Source organism: Eumetopias jubatus, unplaced genomic scaffold, assembly GCF_037043125.1.
Source record: "Eumetopias jubatus isolate StellerSeaLion01/CBP00866 unplaced genomic scaffold, mEumJub1_p1.0 scaffold_1, whole genome shotgun sequence".
Taxonomy (NCBI): domain Eukaryota; kingdom Metazoa; phylum Chordata; class Mammalia; order Carnivora; family Otariidae; genus Eumetopias; species Eumetopias jubatus.
In genome coordinates, this window is record NW_028274807.1 from 81,849,030 (window position 1) to 81,862,176 (window position 13,147).

At 38.1% G+C, this 13,147-nt stretch overlaps 1 protein-coding gene across 5 annotated transcripts in view; it reads right to left on the reverse strand.

Moving 5' to 3' along the window:
* Nucleotides 1–13,147, reverse strand: part of YEATS2 (YEATS domain containing 2) — a 108,118-nt gene that overhangs the window by 43,761 nt on the left and 51,210 nt on the right. For 4 of the 5 annotated variants that reach the window (XM_088025225.1, XM_088025228.1, XM_088025224.1 and 1 more), the window contains 6 exons: nucleotides 12,271–12,447; nucleotides 6,332–6,571; nucleotides 4,508–4,666; nucleotides 2,967–3,070; nucleotides 1,303–1,410; nucleotides 649–831 (listed from right to left, as the gene is read on the reverse strand). In XM_088025225.1, coding sequence (XP_087881351.1) covers nucleotides 649–831; nucleotides 1,303–1,410; nucleotides 2,967–3,070; nucleotides 4,508–4,666; nucleotides 6,332–6,571; nucleotides 12,271–12,447 — 971 coding nt within the window. Of the gene's footprint in view, nucleotides 1–648; nucleotides 832–1,302; nucleotides 1,411–2,966; nucleotides 3,071–4,507; nucleotides 4,667–6,331; nucleotides 6,572–12,270; nucleotides 12,452–13,147 lie in introns of all 5 variants that reach the window. The other variant, XM_088025227.1, reaches the window with a different exon arrangement.

Genomic DNA, 13,147 nt, shown 5'->3' on the forward strand with positions numbered 1-13,147 from the left:
GACCCCTCAGAGGACAGTTTCCTCGTTTGTAAAATGGGGTTGAGAGTATCCACGCTGCAAGGTTGGATACGTGAGGATTACTGATGGTATGTAAATGCTAACAGGACACAGGCTCTCGTAAGCACAACCTATGCAGGAAAACATGGACCTATATGCCATTTTACAGTTTTCTTGATATATTAGTTCCCCACACTTCCAAATTATAAAGCAAATAAATTCTCTAATGAGTCAAGAATCAGTAAACAGATGACACGGCCTGGACACATCAGAAGTATAAACTACAGCACTCACCTACCAGAAATAAATAAAACATCAGACGTTGGTCCTGTCAGCTACCCGTTTTACACTTGAATCAACTGGAAGTTGTGTCTGTGAAGTCTATCATCTTCACTGTCAGAGAGATAACACAGTATCCCCTTGCCTCTTCGACTGTTCCTGGACCCTCTGTAACACAGGCCCTGCTCTTGTCAATGAGTACTGCAAGAGCAGATGTGTTTAACATTGACTAACTTGCTTTTCCAACAGGGCTTCCATCTACAGGATTTTCTGGGATCAGCAACCCTGTCATCTGAATTCAGCATCTGCGGGTTCCTTAGGCAAATAACGTTCATTGACATATTAACCTCCCCAACGCTACCCAACACAAACCTTGGAGGGCTGAATCTTTGGTGACTGGGAAGTCCCTTCTCCAGCAGTTAGGACCTGTTTTTGAGGGGACACAGCTATCATGTGACCCCCTTTCACTGTCACATACTGAGGGAGCGGTGACTGGCTGGTAGCTCCAGTTGTCGGCACGTGAGAGGCTTCACCAGGTTCCTGTTTGATGATTACCTGGCAACAAACATGATAATGATGCTGAATAATCATCCCATGAAAAAAGCCACTAATACCTGAATCTATTCTGCTTTCAGGAATTAATGGAGCCTGGTCTATAAAAAATAACTCCACCAGAAGGGTAGAAATACTGCTTAAATACAGCCCATAACAGCTATCAAAGGGACCAAAAGTGGGATCTGGATTTGATCCTGTGTTTCTGCAAACTCGACCGAGTCCATTTGTTCTAGATTTTGGTGGCAAATGGCAGCAGAAAGAAACACACACACAGTTTGTGCTCTCAGGAGTTATCATCTTGCTCGATACCAAGAGCTGCCCTGTCACAGAAGTAGGATCTGGTCTTAGAATTATGACATACTAAAAAGTTACATGTTGTGGGGTAGTGTCAATCAACTCCAACATGCCACAGAAACAATTATGTAACAAAACCATTTTGCCTTGTGGGATAATGCCCTAATAAATACTCACTTTTGTGAAAGCTCCAAGTCCTCCAGTTATAGGTTTGGGACTTTGAACCTTAGGGTGACTCCCAATAGGACAAAGAGGTGGCATAGATGCAAACAAAGAATCCTCTTGCTGCGTATGTAAAAATACACATTGTACAATTAGGATAAAATAACTGACTTCAGATAGTCCTTATATTTATAATATATATATAATATAACTGTCCTTATATTTAGTATAAACCTGTGACATTCTCTACCAACATAATCAAAAAACAAAAAAACCCAAAAACTCAAAACTCTCTGGGGTCTTCCAAGGCCCCACACTCACATTTTAATTATTGTTTTAGAAACCAAATGCAAGGAAAGGCTATGACCTGGCAAGAACCTAGTCATCTGTGCCCCGGTGTATGCTGGGAAGACTATTATACACCTCTAACATTTGGTTGGCTCACAGGTTTGCATGTCTAGTCCCCTGCCTAATGGTAAGCCACTAAAGGCCTGGCACTGTATTTTATTTCTTCTCTATCCCTAGAGCCTAGGCACTAAATAAATAAATGAAACAGCTAGAGCGTTTCGGTATATACATCCTTTCAATAGTATTCACACAACCTGATTTGTTATCTTTACTCCAAATAAATACCCAATACACAGGAAAATACTTTCAATAAGGATTTAAAAAACAAAACAATAAAAAGAACTTAATAAATCCAAAACCAACAAAGGTCAACAATCAAAATTACTGGCATTTGTCTCTCTTAAATATAAAATGTAACTCTCAAAGGCAATTAGCCATAAATTAGGGACAAGTAACAAAATTAATACTGCTTAACCATGTAAGGAAAAGATCAATAAACATTAAAAACAGCCTGGCAGAGAATTAAGACCTTCAAGGCAATTATTACAATTTAGGCATTCATGTAACACACGAAGTACTGAACTCAGAGAAAAACCTCGTGTTGGACCAGAAAGCTATTCAATATTATCACCGTTAAGTACCTATATATAAGAAATGTGTTAGCACTCGTCATGTAGGAGAGGATCTCTGAATTCTCAATTCTCACACACGAGTTTATACCTCAAACGTTCTAGGCAGTCATGACAATGACAAGTAACCAACCAAAACAGCAGGGCTGTCTTTGCCAAACAGTGAGCAGATACCTAGCACTCTTAGCTGAACAAGTCAGATCATATTTGAAGTTCTAATTTTAAAGGTTTTCTTACCCTGAAGGAAAAAAAGAAAAAGAAAAAAAGAAAGAAAAATTGTGGAAAGAATTATTTTCAAGTAACTACATGGCTGACAAATAGAAAAAATATATATTTACTCCTTATTGGTACAAATATAGGAAGAAAAGAAGTATGCTGCCAGATGAATATTTTTATAAAGAAAAATCTGTAACAAAGCTGACCACCCACCCACTCCTAAAAATAGCTGCCTCATCATAGTAAATTTTCAAATAGATACTGACTGTCCAATTGATGGAAGTGCTGAGAAACATTTTCCACACGAGGAAAAGATCAAGAGTAAGATAGGTGGGGCTGGAGTAGATGATCTTCAAGATACTTATTATTAGCTTGAGGATTCTACTTAATGAAATTTGCATTTGCATCAACCGAAAAATTCTTGCTGGGCTTGAACTTACTGTCTTTACAAATTAGAAAAGTGCAATAATGCAATAAGGGTGTTACCTTGACAGCAGATGTTACAAAACTACTTCCATGAATTTTAGGAATAGGGGAACCTGTTCCTTGGGATGCCTGGGAGGCAGTAGAGAGCTTGTTTGTAGGACTTCCTGATAAGCAAGGCAGATTTTAAAATAAAGTACAAAGTAAAATTTACAAAATGGAACTTTAAAGCATTTTCCACCATCCCCCCCCTTTCCCCCACCATTTTTCATTTTTAAAGTGTTGAAAACTCACAACCATGAAATTATTATAGAAAAAATACTTAAGGATTCCTCCTATGAAGCTGACCACCTCACTAACCTAAAAATAGACAAGAAGATAGTGAGGACATGTAGAAGTATGTAGATATTACACACTCTGATACCTGTATAGAGAGACAAATACCAGAACATAAGGGTATTGGTTACGTAATGATGAACCACATGTATGACTCTAAGTGAATTCTAGCTCCTTCAAAATAGTTTCACCAGGAGGTCGTACCTATTCCAAAGTGATGCTGACATTAAGCAATTTATACTCCATGTGTATAACTGCCTTTAGGGTCTGATAAAAACAAGTCCCACTACCTATAGTCAAGACCAAAAATGGTATTTGATCACCTGCTCCATTTATCAAACTTGCCTGCAAAGACTGGCTAATTCCTAAAACTAACCATCCTCAAAGGATACCTATTTGACATCCCTAAATATATTCAAAAGGCTATTAAGTAATTTCTGAAAGCAGTTTTTAAAGGAGTTCCACAATTATAATCACTGTTAAAGGACCTAACTTTTCCAAAAAGCTACTTGGAAAGATCCAGCATACATTCATGTGTTAAAATCAATTATGTTTAAAAAAAAAAAATCAGTCTTACTACCTTATAGTCACTTCTCTTTTCACTATTTCTCTTAATTAGAAGTGAGAGCTATAGAAAAGTTTACACTTAGAAGCATGTGTTCACATAGTTTAAATGAAACAAATACATAAAATAATGTTTGTGAAAATACTCAGAAAAAACCTGAAAAGCACTCTGTAGTTATAGGAAATTATGATGACAAACACAATAAATCCAGTTCTTAAATTTCCTATCAGAGGTCCCTTTATTTAACTGCAGAGTTCAATTTCTCTCCCACATACAAAATTTACCTTATTCACAGAAAAGTAAAGATCACTTTTTTATTTGGTGAGAAACATGTGGGCCACAAAGGTATTCTTGTTCTGAAGCTTAATTTGGAAAATAACCACACTGCTTGCAGGCCCAAAAAGAATGTCTTCCAAATGAATATAAAATCAGCTTTTTTTTTTTTTTGAAAATTAATTATGGCTCACTTTTAATCTTTAGAAATTAAAAAGAAAATTTAAGTAAATTCCTAAAAAATAGAACTTTTACATAAAGTACATCTTCTCTCAGAGAAACAGCACCGGATTTACTGTTCTAGAGCCCTCCTCTTGTTTACAGATGAAGACTTCATCCTCCCATTATATGGCTACTCAGTCACACTAGGATGTCGCCTTTACAAAAGATCAAGCCTTTCGGATCACACAAATATTGATCACATACATACCTGTAGTGGGAGTGGTGGCTCCAATAACCTGCCCTGGCTTATCCAGGATAACATATGGGTTATTAACGACAGAGCTGGCAGTGCCTTGCTTCACATGGACTGGAGTGGAAGTTGGGGTTCGAGGCAGCGGTGATGGACTTGGAGTTGATATGGGGGAACCTTTATTAATAAAAAAGAGAAACAAACTAAACAAAAGACATCTACTCAACCCATCTAAGAAAATGCTAATGATAATGGAGAACAAAGGTGACAAATGGGGAAAAGAGAATGGGACTCTGTTTCAGGTACTGAGCAACAACAGTGGTATAGCTGAGGCCGGGACTCATCCTTACAACAGCATCAGCAGGGAGCTTTTAAGAAACAGATTCTGAGGTGCTACCGCAGACCTGCTAAATATAAATCTGTACTTTAACAAGATTCCCCCTACATACACCCATCCCATGGGCACATTAAAGTTCAAAAAGCTGAGCTTTGGGGCACCTGGGTGGCTCAGTTGGTTGGGCGACTGCCTCTGGCTCAGGTCATGATCCCAGGGTCCTGGGATGGAGCCCCGCATCAGGCTCCCTGCTCGGCGGGAAGCCTGCTTCTCCCTCTCCCACTCCCCCTGCTTGTGTTCTCTCTCTCGCTGTCTCTCTCTCTGTCAATTAAATAAATAAATATCTTAAAAAAATAAAATAAAAAAGCAGAGCTTTACATAACAGCATAGAACTCCTAAATCCCTAGATAATCAAACTCTTCACAACTTGGGCAAATTGTTATAATAATGTTTATGCTCAAAGACACTAAAATTACAGAGAATTAGTAAGTGAACAGCTAGACTTACAAACCAGGAGTCTTGATTTACAATTAATTTCCTACAGGAAAACATGAAATTCACCCACCCAAAACAAAAGTCTGTCAATACTAAGTCACAGCTACAATCCAGAGATTCCTGTTCCCACAGAACACTCTCAACAATTACCCATGTATCATCCAACATCCTCAATGGTTTTTAATGGATCAAATTTGTCATCCATGAATTTCTCTAAACTTCTAAACAATTTGTATGTTCAGCCTATTCCGCCTCTGGAACGGCGAGTTCCAAAATGCTTCTAACTGGGAGGTAAAATTACACATTCCTCATCTTTAATCAATTTCAAAGACTTGGATCATATTTCTGCTTAGTTGTCTATTTTTAGCACTGAAGACTCCTTTTCTCCAACTTCATATATAGAGGCTTCCCACTGCCTAAATACTTCTACTGACTCTTTCAAGCCTTTTCTGAAGTGATGCAACCTACACCATAAAGTATATTCCTACCAGAAGTCTACCTAACATAAATGTGAAACTGTCATGAGACAGTAGACAATTCAGTCTCAGTGAAAATGAAGGCTCAAAACTACCTACTGATAACAGGAATGACTAATTTTCAGTGTGGTTAGTATAAAAGACATTTCAACCCCAAACCAATTACTACCTTTCAAGCTTTAACTCCACACCAAAAGGCCTGCCTCTAAGTTTTTTTTATTACTAGCCACTCTGGTTTCCATATATAATTCAAAAACTTAATTCTTACCTTAGTTTCAACCATACACCCTAGTAAACATTTTACCTGCACCACTTCTTGGAGATGAAAACCTGACTGCTTTGAATTTCATTTCTTTCCTTATTCAAAAACTATTTGCATATGAAATGACTTTTGTTGAGAGCTTTGCTAATCAATAGTGATTACTTGTTAAATAAACAAAAATCCCACTTAAAAGAACTTAAGAAAAGCCATAATACTTTCTTTTGCCATTACAACAATTTTTATACACATCAACTTGACACACATCATCTGTATACCTGAAACAATCTTGCAGCTCATGGTGATGGGTTGGAAGGATTTTCCGGGTGACTCAGGATTAGGAACCTGACTTTGTGGCACAATTTTGCAGCTCGATGCTATTGGCTGAAAAGCTGAATTGCCATGAGAACAAAAGGTAACTTTCTGGGATGTTGTCATTTTGGTGGGTGTTCGTTCCAATGAAGATGGCAAAGAATAAAATGTAGTGTGTCTCTCAGCTTCGGTGTTGGCTGGGAAGCCTATTTGGAATGAAAGAGGCAAATGATAAGTCATGAATCACTTAGAAATAATAAAACCTTTCCACTGTGGGAAAAGAATGAAACAATAAAAATCCCTTATCATTTCAACAATCATTTAAACCACTTCCCAGTAAAATACATACAATTGACAATATTTATAAGCCCTTTATACATAGTTGGATGAAATGTAAATTATGTTTAGAATCTTTTATTAAAACGCTTCTTTCAAAAAATTAGAAAACATTATTAACTATAAAGCATGTACAATATAAAAAGTACACAAGTGTATTATGTTCTGAATTGAAAAGCTTTTTTTTTTTAAGATTTTATTTATTTGACAGAGAGAGCACAAGCAAAGGGAGAGAGAGGGAGAAGCAGGCTCCCTGCTGAGCAAGGAGTCCGATGTGGGACTCGATCCCAGAAACCTGGGATCATGACCCGGACGGAAGGCAGCCGCTTAACCGACTGAGCCACCCAAGTGTCCCGAAAAGCTGTTTAAATTAGAAAAGAAAACTCAAAACATTCACTTAATAATGTTCTATTTTATTAAATGCCCACGAAGAAGATGCAACTGAAATTTATTTTTTATTTTTTTTAAAGATTTTTTTATTTATTTGATGGAGAGAGACAGAGCAAAAGAGAGAGTGGGAGAGGGAGAAGCAGGGGGAGTGGGAGAGGGAGAAGCAGGCTTCCCGCTGAGCAGGGAGCCTGACGCGGGGCTCGATCCCAGGACCCTGGGACCATGACCTGAGCCGAAGGCAGACGCTTAACGACTGAGCCACCCAGGTGCCCCGATGCAACTGAAATTTAAAGAGGAATAAAATTGAGATTTATAAAAGGACTAAAATATTAACATCACATTAAAATGTAGGCTTAGAGGGGCACCTGGGTGGCTCAATCAGTTAAGTGTCTGAATGTTGACTTCGGCTCAGGTCATGATCTCAGGGTTGTGAGACTGAGCCCCACACTGGGCTCTACACTGAACGTGGAGCCTGCTTGAGATTCTCTCTCTTCCCCCCTGCTGGTCCCTCCATTCTCTCTCTCAAAAAATAAGTAAACAAGTAAATAAAAATAAAAATGTAGGTTTAGAGATTAAACATTTAGAACCAGCTTTATATCTTATACGTATAGGTCACAGAAATGATTTACTTATCACTTAGATACTCATTAAATGAAAAAATGCCATAGTCAAAATACATTTAACCTTTTTTAAAAATTAATTTATTTATTTGAGGGGGGAGGGGCAGAAGGAGAGAGAGAGAGAGAATCTCAAGCAGACTCCCTGCTGAGCACAGAGCCTGATGCAGGGCTCAAGGTTATGAGGACTCTAAGATTATGAGCGGAGCAGAACTCAAGAGGAGGATGCTTAACCGACTGAGCCCCCCAGGTGCCCTGATGATGGATCTTTACTGGTTTTTTTGTTTTGTTGGGTTTTTTTATTTTTTTTTATTTTTATTTTTTTTTTTAAAGATTTTATTTATTTATTTGAGAGAGAGAGATTGAGAGATAGAGAGCACAAGAGGGAAGAGGGTCAGAGGGAGAAGCAGACTCCCCGCTGAGCAGGGAGCCCAACGCGGGACTTGATCCCGGCACTCCAGGATCATGACCCGAGCTGAAGGCAGTCGCTTAACCAACTGAGCCACCCAGGCGCCCTTGTTGGGTTTTTTTTTAAAGTAGGCTCCACGCTTGGCGTGGAGCCCAACAAAGGGTTCAATCCCAGGACACTGAGATCAAGACCTGAGCTGAGATCAAGAGTGGGATGCTTAACAGACTGAGCCACCCAGGCGCCCCTTATATTGTATTCTTAATTCCAGTACAGTTAACATATAGTGTTACATTAGTTTCAGGTGTGTAATACAGTGATTCAACACCTCCATACAATACCCAGTGCTCATCACGACAAGTGCCCTCCTTAATCCCCATCACCTGTTTCACCCATTCCCCACCCACCTCCGCTTTGGTAACCATCAGTTTATTCTCTATAGTTAAGAGTCTGGTTTTTTGTTGTTGTTGTTGGTCTCTTTTTTTTGTTAGTTTTGTAAACTCCACATATGAGTAAAATCATACGGTATTTGTCTTTCTCTGATTTATTTCACTTAGAATTATACCCTCTAGATCCATCCTTGTTGCTGCAAATGGCAAGATTCATTCTTTTCATGGCTGAGTAATACTCCAGTGTGTGTGTGTGTGTGTGTGTGTGTGTGTGTGTGTGTGTGTGTGTGTGTGTGTGTGTGTACATACACACCACCTCTTCTTTATCCATTCATCTGTCAATGGACACTTGGGTTGCTTCCATAATTTGGCTATTGTAAATAATGCTGCAATAAACACAGGGGTGCATGTATCTTTTCGAATTCATGTTTTTGTATTCTTTGAGTAAATACCCAGTAGTGGAATTACTGTATCATACATATAATACTTCAATTTTTAATTTTTTGAGGTATCTGCACACTGTGTTCCACAGTGGCTGCACCAGTTTGCATTCCTACCCACGGTACATGAGGGTTCCCTTTTCTCTACATCCTCGCCAACACTTGCTCTTTCTTGTGTTTCTGATTTTCGCCATTTTGACAGGTGTGAGGTGGTATCTCATTGTGGTTCTGATTTGCATTTCCCTAATGATGGGTGATGCTGAGCAACTTTTCATGCATCTGTTGGCCATCTGTATGTCTTCTTTGGAGAAATGTCTGTTCATGTCTTCTGCCTATTCTTAAACTGGATTATTTGTTTTTTGGTGTTGAGTTGTAGAAGTTCTTCATATATTTTGGATATGTCATTCGCAAATATCTTCCCCCATTCAGTAGACTATCTTTTAGTTTTGTTGATTGTTTCCTTTCCTGTGCAGAAGCTTTTTATTTTGATGTCGTCCCAAGAGTTTATTTTTGTTTTTGTTTCCCTTGCCTTGGGAGACATATCTAGAAAAGTGTTGCTACTGTCAATGTCACAGAAATTATTGCCTGGAATCTCTTCTAGGATTTTTATGGTTCAGGTTTCACATTTAGATCCTTAACCCATTTTAAGTTTATTTTTGTGTGTGGTATAAAAAAGTGGCCCAGTTTCATACTTTTGCATGTTGCTGTTCTGTTTTCCCAACATCATTTGTTGAACCGACTTCTTCCCATTGCATATTCTTGCCTCCTTTGTCAAAGATGAAATGACCATATAAGCATGGGTTTATTTTTGGGTTTTCTATTCTGTTCCATTGTTCTATGTGTCTTTTTTTTGTACCAGTACCATACTGTTTTGATTACTCCAGCTTTGTAGTATATCTTGAAATCTGGGATTGTGATACCTCCAGTTTTATTCTTCTCTTTCAAGACTTTGGCTATTTAGGATTTTTTTTTTTTTTTTTTTAAGATTAATCTTATTTTTGGAGTGCCAGGTGGCTCACTCAGTTAAGCGTCTGACTCTTGATTTTGGCTCAGATCATCATCTCACGGTCATGGGATGGAGCTCCACATCAGGCTCCGTGCTCAGTGAGGAGTCTGCTTGAGATTCTCTCTCTCCCTCTGCCTCTCCCCCTACTCGCATTCACACACAGTTCCTCTAAAATAAATAAAGTTGTCTTAAAAAAAAAAAGAGAATTTATCTTTATTTTAGAGAGAGAGCAGGACGGACAGGAGAGGGAGAGAGAATCCCAAGCAGACTCTGCTGAGCCTGGAGCCTGACACAGTGCTTGATCCAACAACCCTGAGACCACGACCTGAAACCAAGAGTTAGATGCTCAACCGACTGCACCACCCAGTGCCCCTTAGGGTCTTTTGTGGTTCCATACAAATTTTAAGATCATCTGTTCTAGTCTGTGAAAAATGCTGTTGCTATTTTGGTAGGGACTGCATTAAATCTGTAGATTGCTTTGAGTAGCCTGGACATGTTAACAATATTTTTCTTCCAATCCATGAGTATGGAATATTTTACCATTTGTTTGTGTCACCTTCAATTTCTTTCAGTGTTTTATAGTTTTCAGAGTATAAGTCTTTCACTTCCTTGATTGAGTTTATTCCTAGGTATTTTACTCTTTTTGGTGCAATTGTAAATGCGATTGTTTTCCTAATTTCTCTTTCTGCTGCTTCTTATTAGTGTATAGAAATGCAACAGATTTCTGTACACTGATTTTGTATCCTGTGACCTTACTAAATCCATTTATCAATTCTAGTAATTTTTTTGGTGGAGTCTTTAGATTTTTCTATATATAGTATCATGTTATCTGCGAACAGTGACAGTTTTACTTCTTCCTTACCAATTTGGATGCTTTTTATTTCTTTTTCTTGTCTAATTGCTATGGCTGGGACTTCCAGTATTATGTTGATGGAGTGGTGAGAGTGGGCATCCCTGTCTTGTTCTTGACCTTAGGGGAACTAGTATGACGTTAGCTGTGAGTTTTTCATATATAGCCTTTATTATGTCAAAGTACATTCCTTTAAACCTACTTTGTTGAAGGTTTTTATCAGAAATGGTATACTTTGTCAAATGCTTTTTCTGCATCTATTGAAATGATCATATGGCTTTTATACATTCTGTTATTGATGTGACCTATCACACTGATTGATTTTTTAATACTGAACCATCCTTGCCTCCCAGGAATAAATCCCATTTGATCATGGTGAATGATTTTTTAAAAATTTATTGTTGGATTCAGTTAGCTACTATTTTGTTGAGGATTTCTGCATCTATGTTCATCAGAGATATTGGCCTGTAGTATGTTTATCTGGTTTCAATATCAGGGTAACACTGGCCTCATAGAATGAATTAGGAAGCTTTCCTTCCTCTTCTATTTTTTAGAATAATTTGAGAAGAATAGGTATTATCTCTTCTTTCAATGTTTGGTAGAATTCCACCTATGAAGCCATCTGGTCCTGGACTTTTGTTTGTTGGGAGGTTTTTTTGTTTGTTTTTAGATTTATTTATTTATTTTAGAGAGAGATTGTGAGCATGCATGCATGCAAGCAGGGCGAGGGGTAGAGGGAGAGAGAGAATCTCAAGCAGACTCCTTGCTGAGCATGGTGTCTGATGTGGGGGCTTGATCCCATGACCCTGAGATCACAACTTAAGCCAAAACCAAAGAGTTGGATGCTCAACCAACTGAGCCACCCGGGCGCCCCAGGAGGTTTTGTACTGATTCATTTTCATTGCTGGTAATCAGTCTGTTCAAATTTTCTATTTCTTCCTGATTCAGTTTTGGGAAGATATATGTTTTTAGGAATTTATCCATTTTGTCTAGGTTGTCCAATTTGTTGGCATATAATTTTTCATAATATTCTTATAATTCTTTGTATTTCTGTGGTGTCAGTTGTTATATTGTATTTTAAATAAGACTAGACACTTTACATTCAGTTTCTTGTTCACACAACTAGGGACCAAACCAAAAAGTTTTCCTGTAACATATTAGAAGAAACCAATATAATCATCAAAAAAATAAACATTTAATGCCTTTTTGTGAGTTTAATGTTCTATAAAATGTCAGTAGAACTTCATGAAAAAAATTTTCTGAGAAGAATAAAGATTTGGCTATTTTCATAACTGGACTATATAGTAGAGGCACCGTGCCTACTAATGGAAAATTTATTTTCCATACACTCTTAAATCTCTATAGGCAGCAGTTCAAAATCATATTACACAAATGAGAGAAAGGAATGCCCCAGAGAGTGACTCCTCTGTAAAAGGAAAAATTCATTTCCATACAAGGAAAAATATATTACCTTTCTCCATACATGTATCAGGTACTGGCTCATGCGACTGCTTTATCGGTGAGGAAGCTTTCACTGGGGCTGGAATGGTCAAAGGCAATGATGGTGGGGCATCAGAGATGTCTGACTCGGAGGACTGAGGATAAATGGAGTCTTCTCCAAGAGAATGTCGGTGAAGCTCAACATCCACTACCTACACAATCAGGCAACAATTGGGCTCATGAATCCATGATCAATGTCACAGAAACCCCCAAACCTGTCCAAGAACATGGTGCTCTAAGAGATGTGACAAATGATTTCTAATCATACTTCAAAGGTAATTTCAATCTAAGAACTAAAGGATTTATCCCAGAATATAGTTTGGTTTAACAGATAACTCAGTGAAACCAATCATATAATTGGGGCCTTTCCATTTGCTGTTTCTATGCCTTAGAACACTACTCCCACCCCAAATCTCTGCATAAGTGTCTCTTTCTCATCATTGGGTCTCAATCGAATGTCACCTTCTCAGAGATGCCTTCTCTAACCAACCTAAAGTAACCCCCTTGTCCCCCAGCAACTCTCTTCTTTATAGCACTTATTTTAAGTGAAATTATCTCATTTGCTTTTGTTTACTATATACTTTCTCCCCATTTTCAACACAACCAAGAAGATAACTCCTTAAAAGCAGTAGCTACCTTATTCATCTCTGTATCCCCAGTACCAGGACCAGTGTCTAGTATACGGTATATGCTCAATAAATATCTTTTGATACAACACAGCACACTTCCCTAAACAAAATAGGGTTTAACTAGCTAATTCTCACCTAATGGCTACTGCTGATTTATCATGAATAAAAAAAAAAAAAAAAAAAAGTGGGAGGAGGTGTATGGGGAAGGAAAACAAAGTT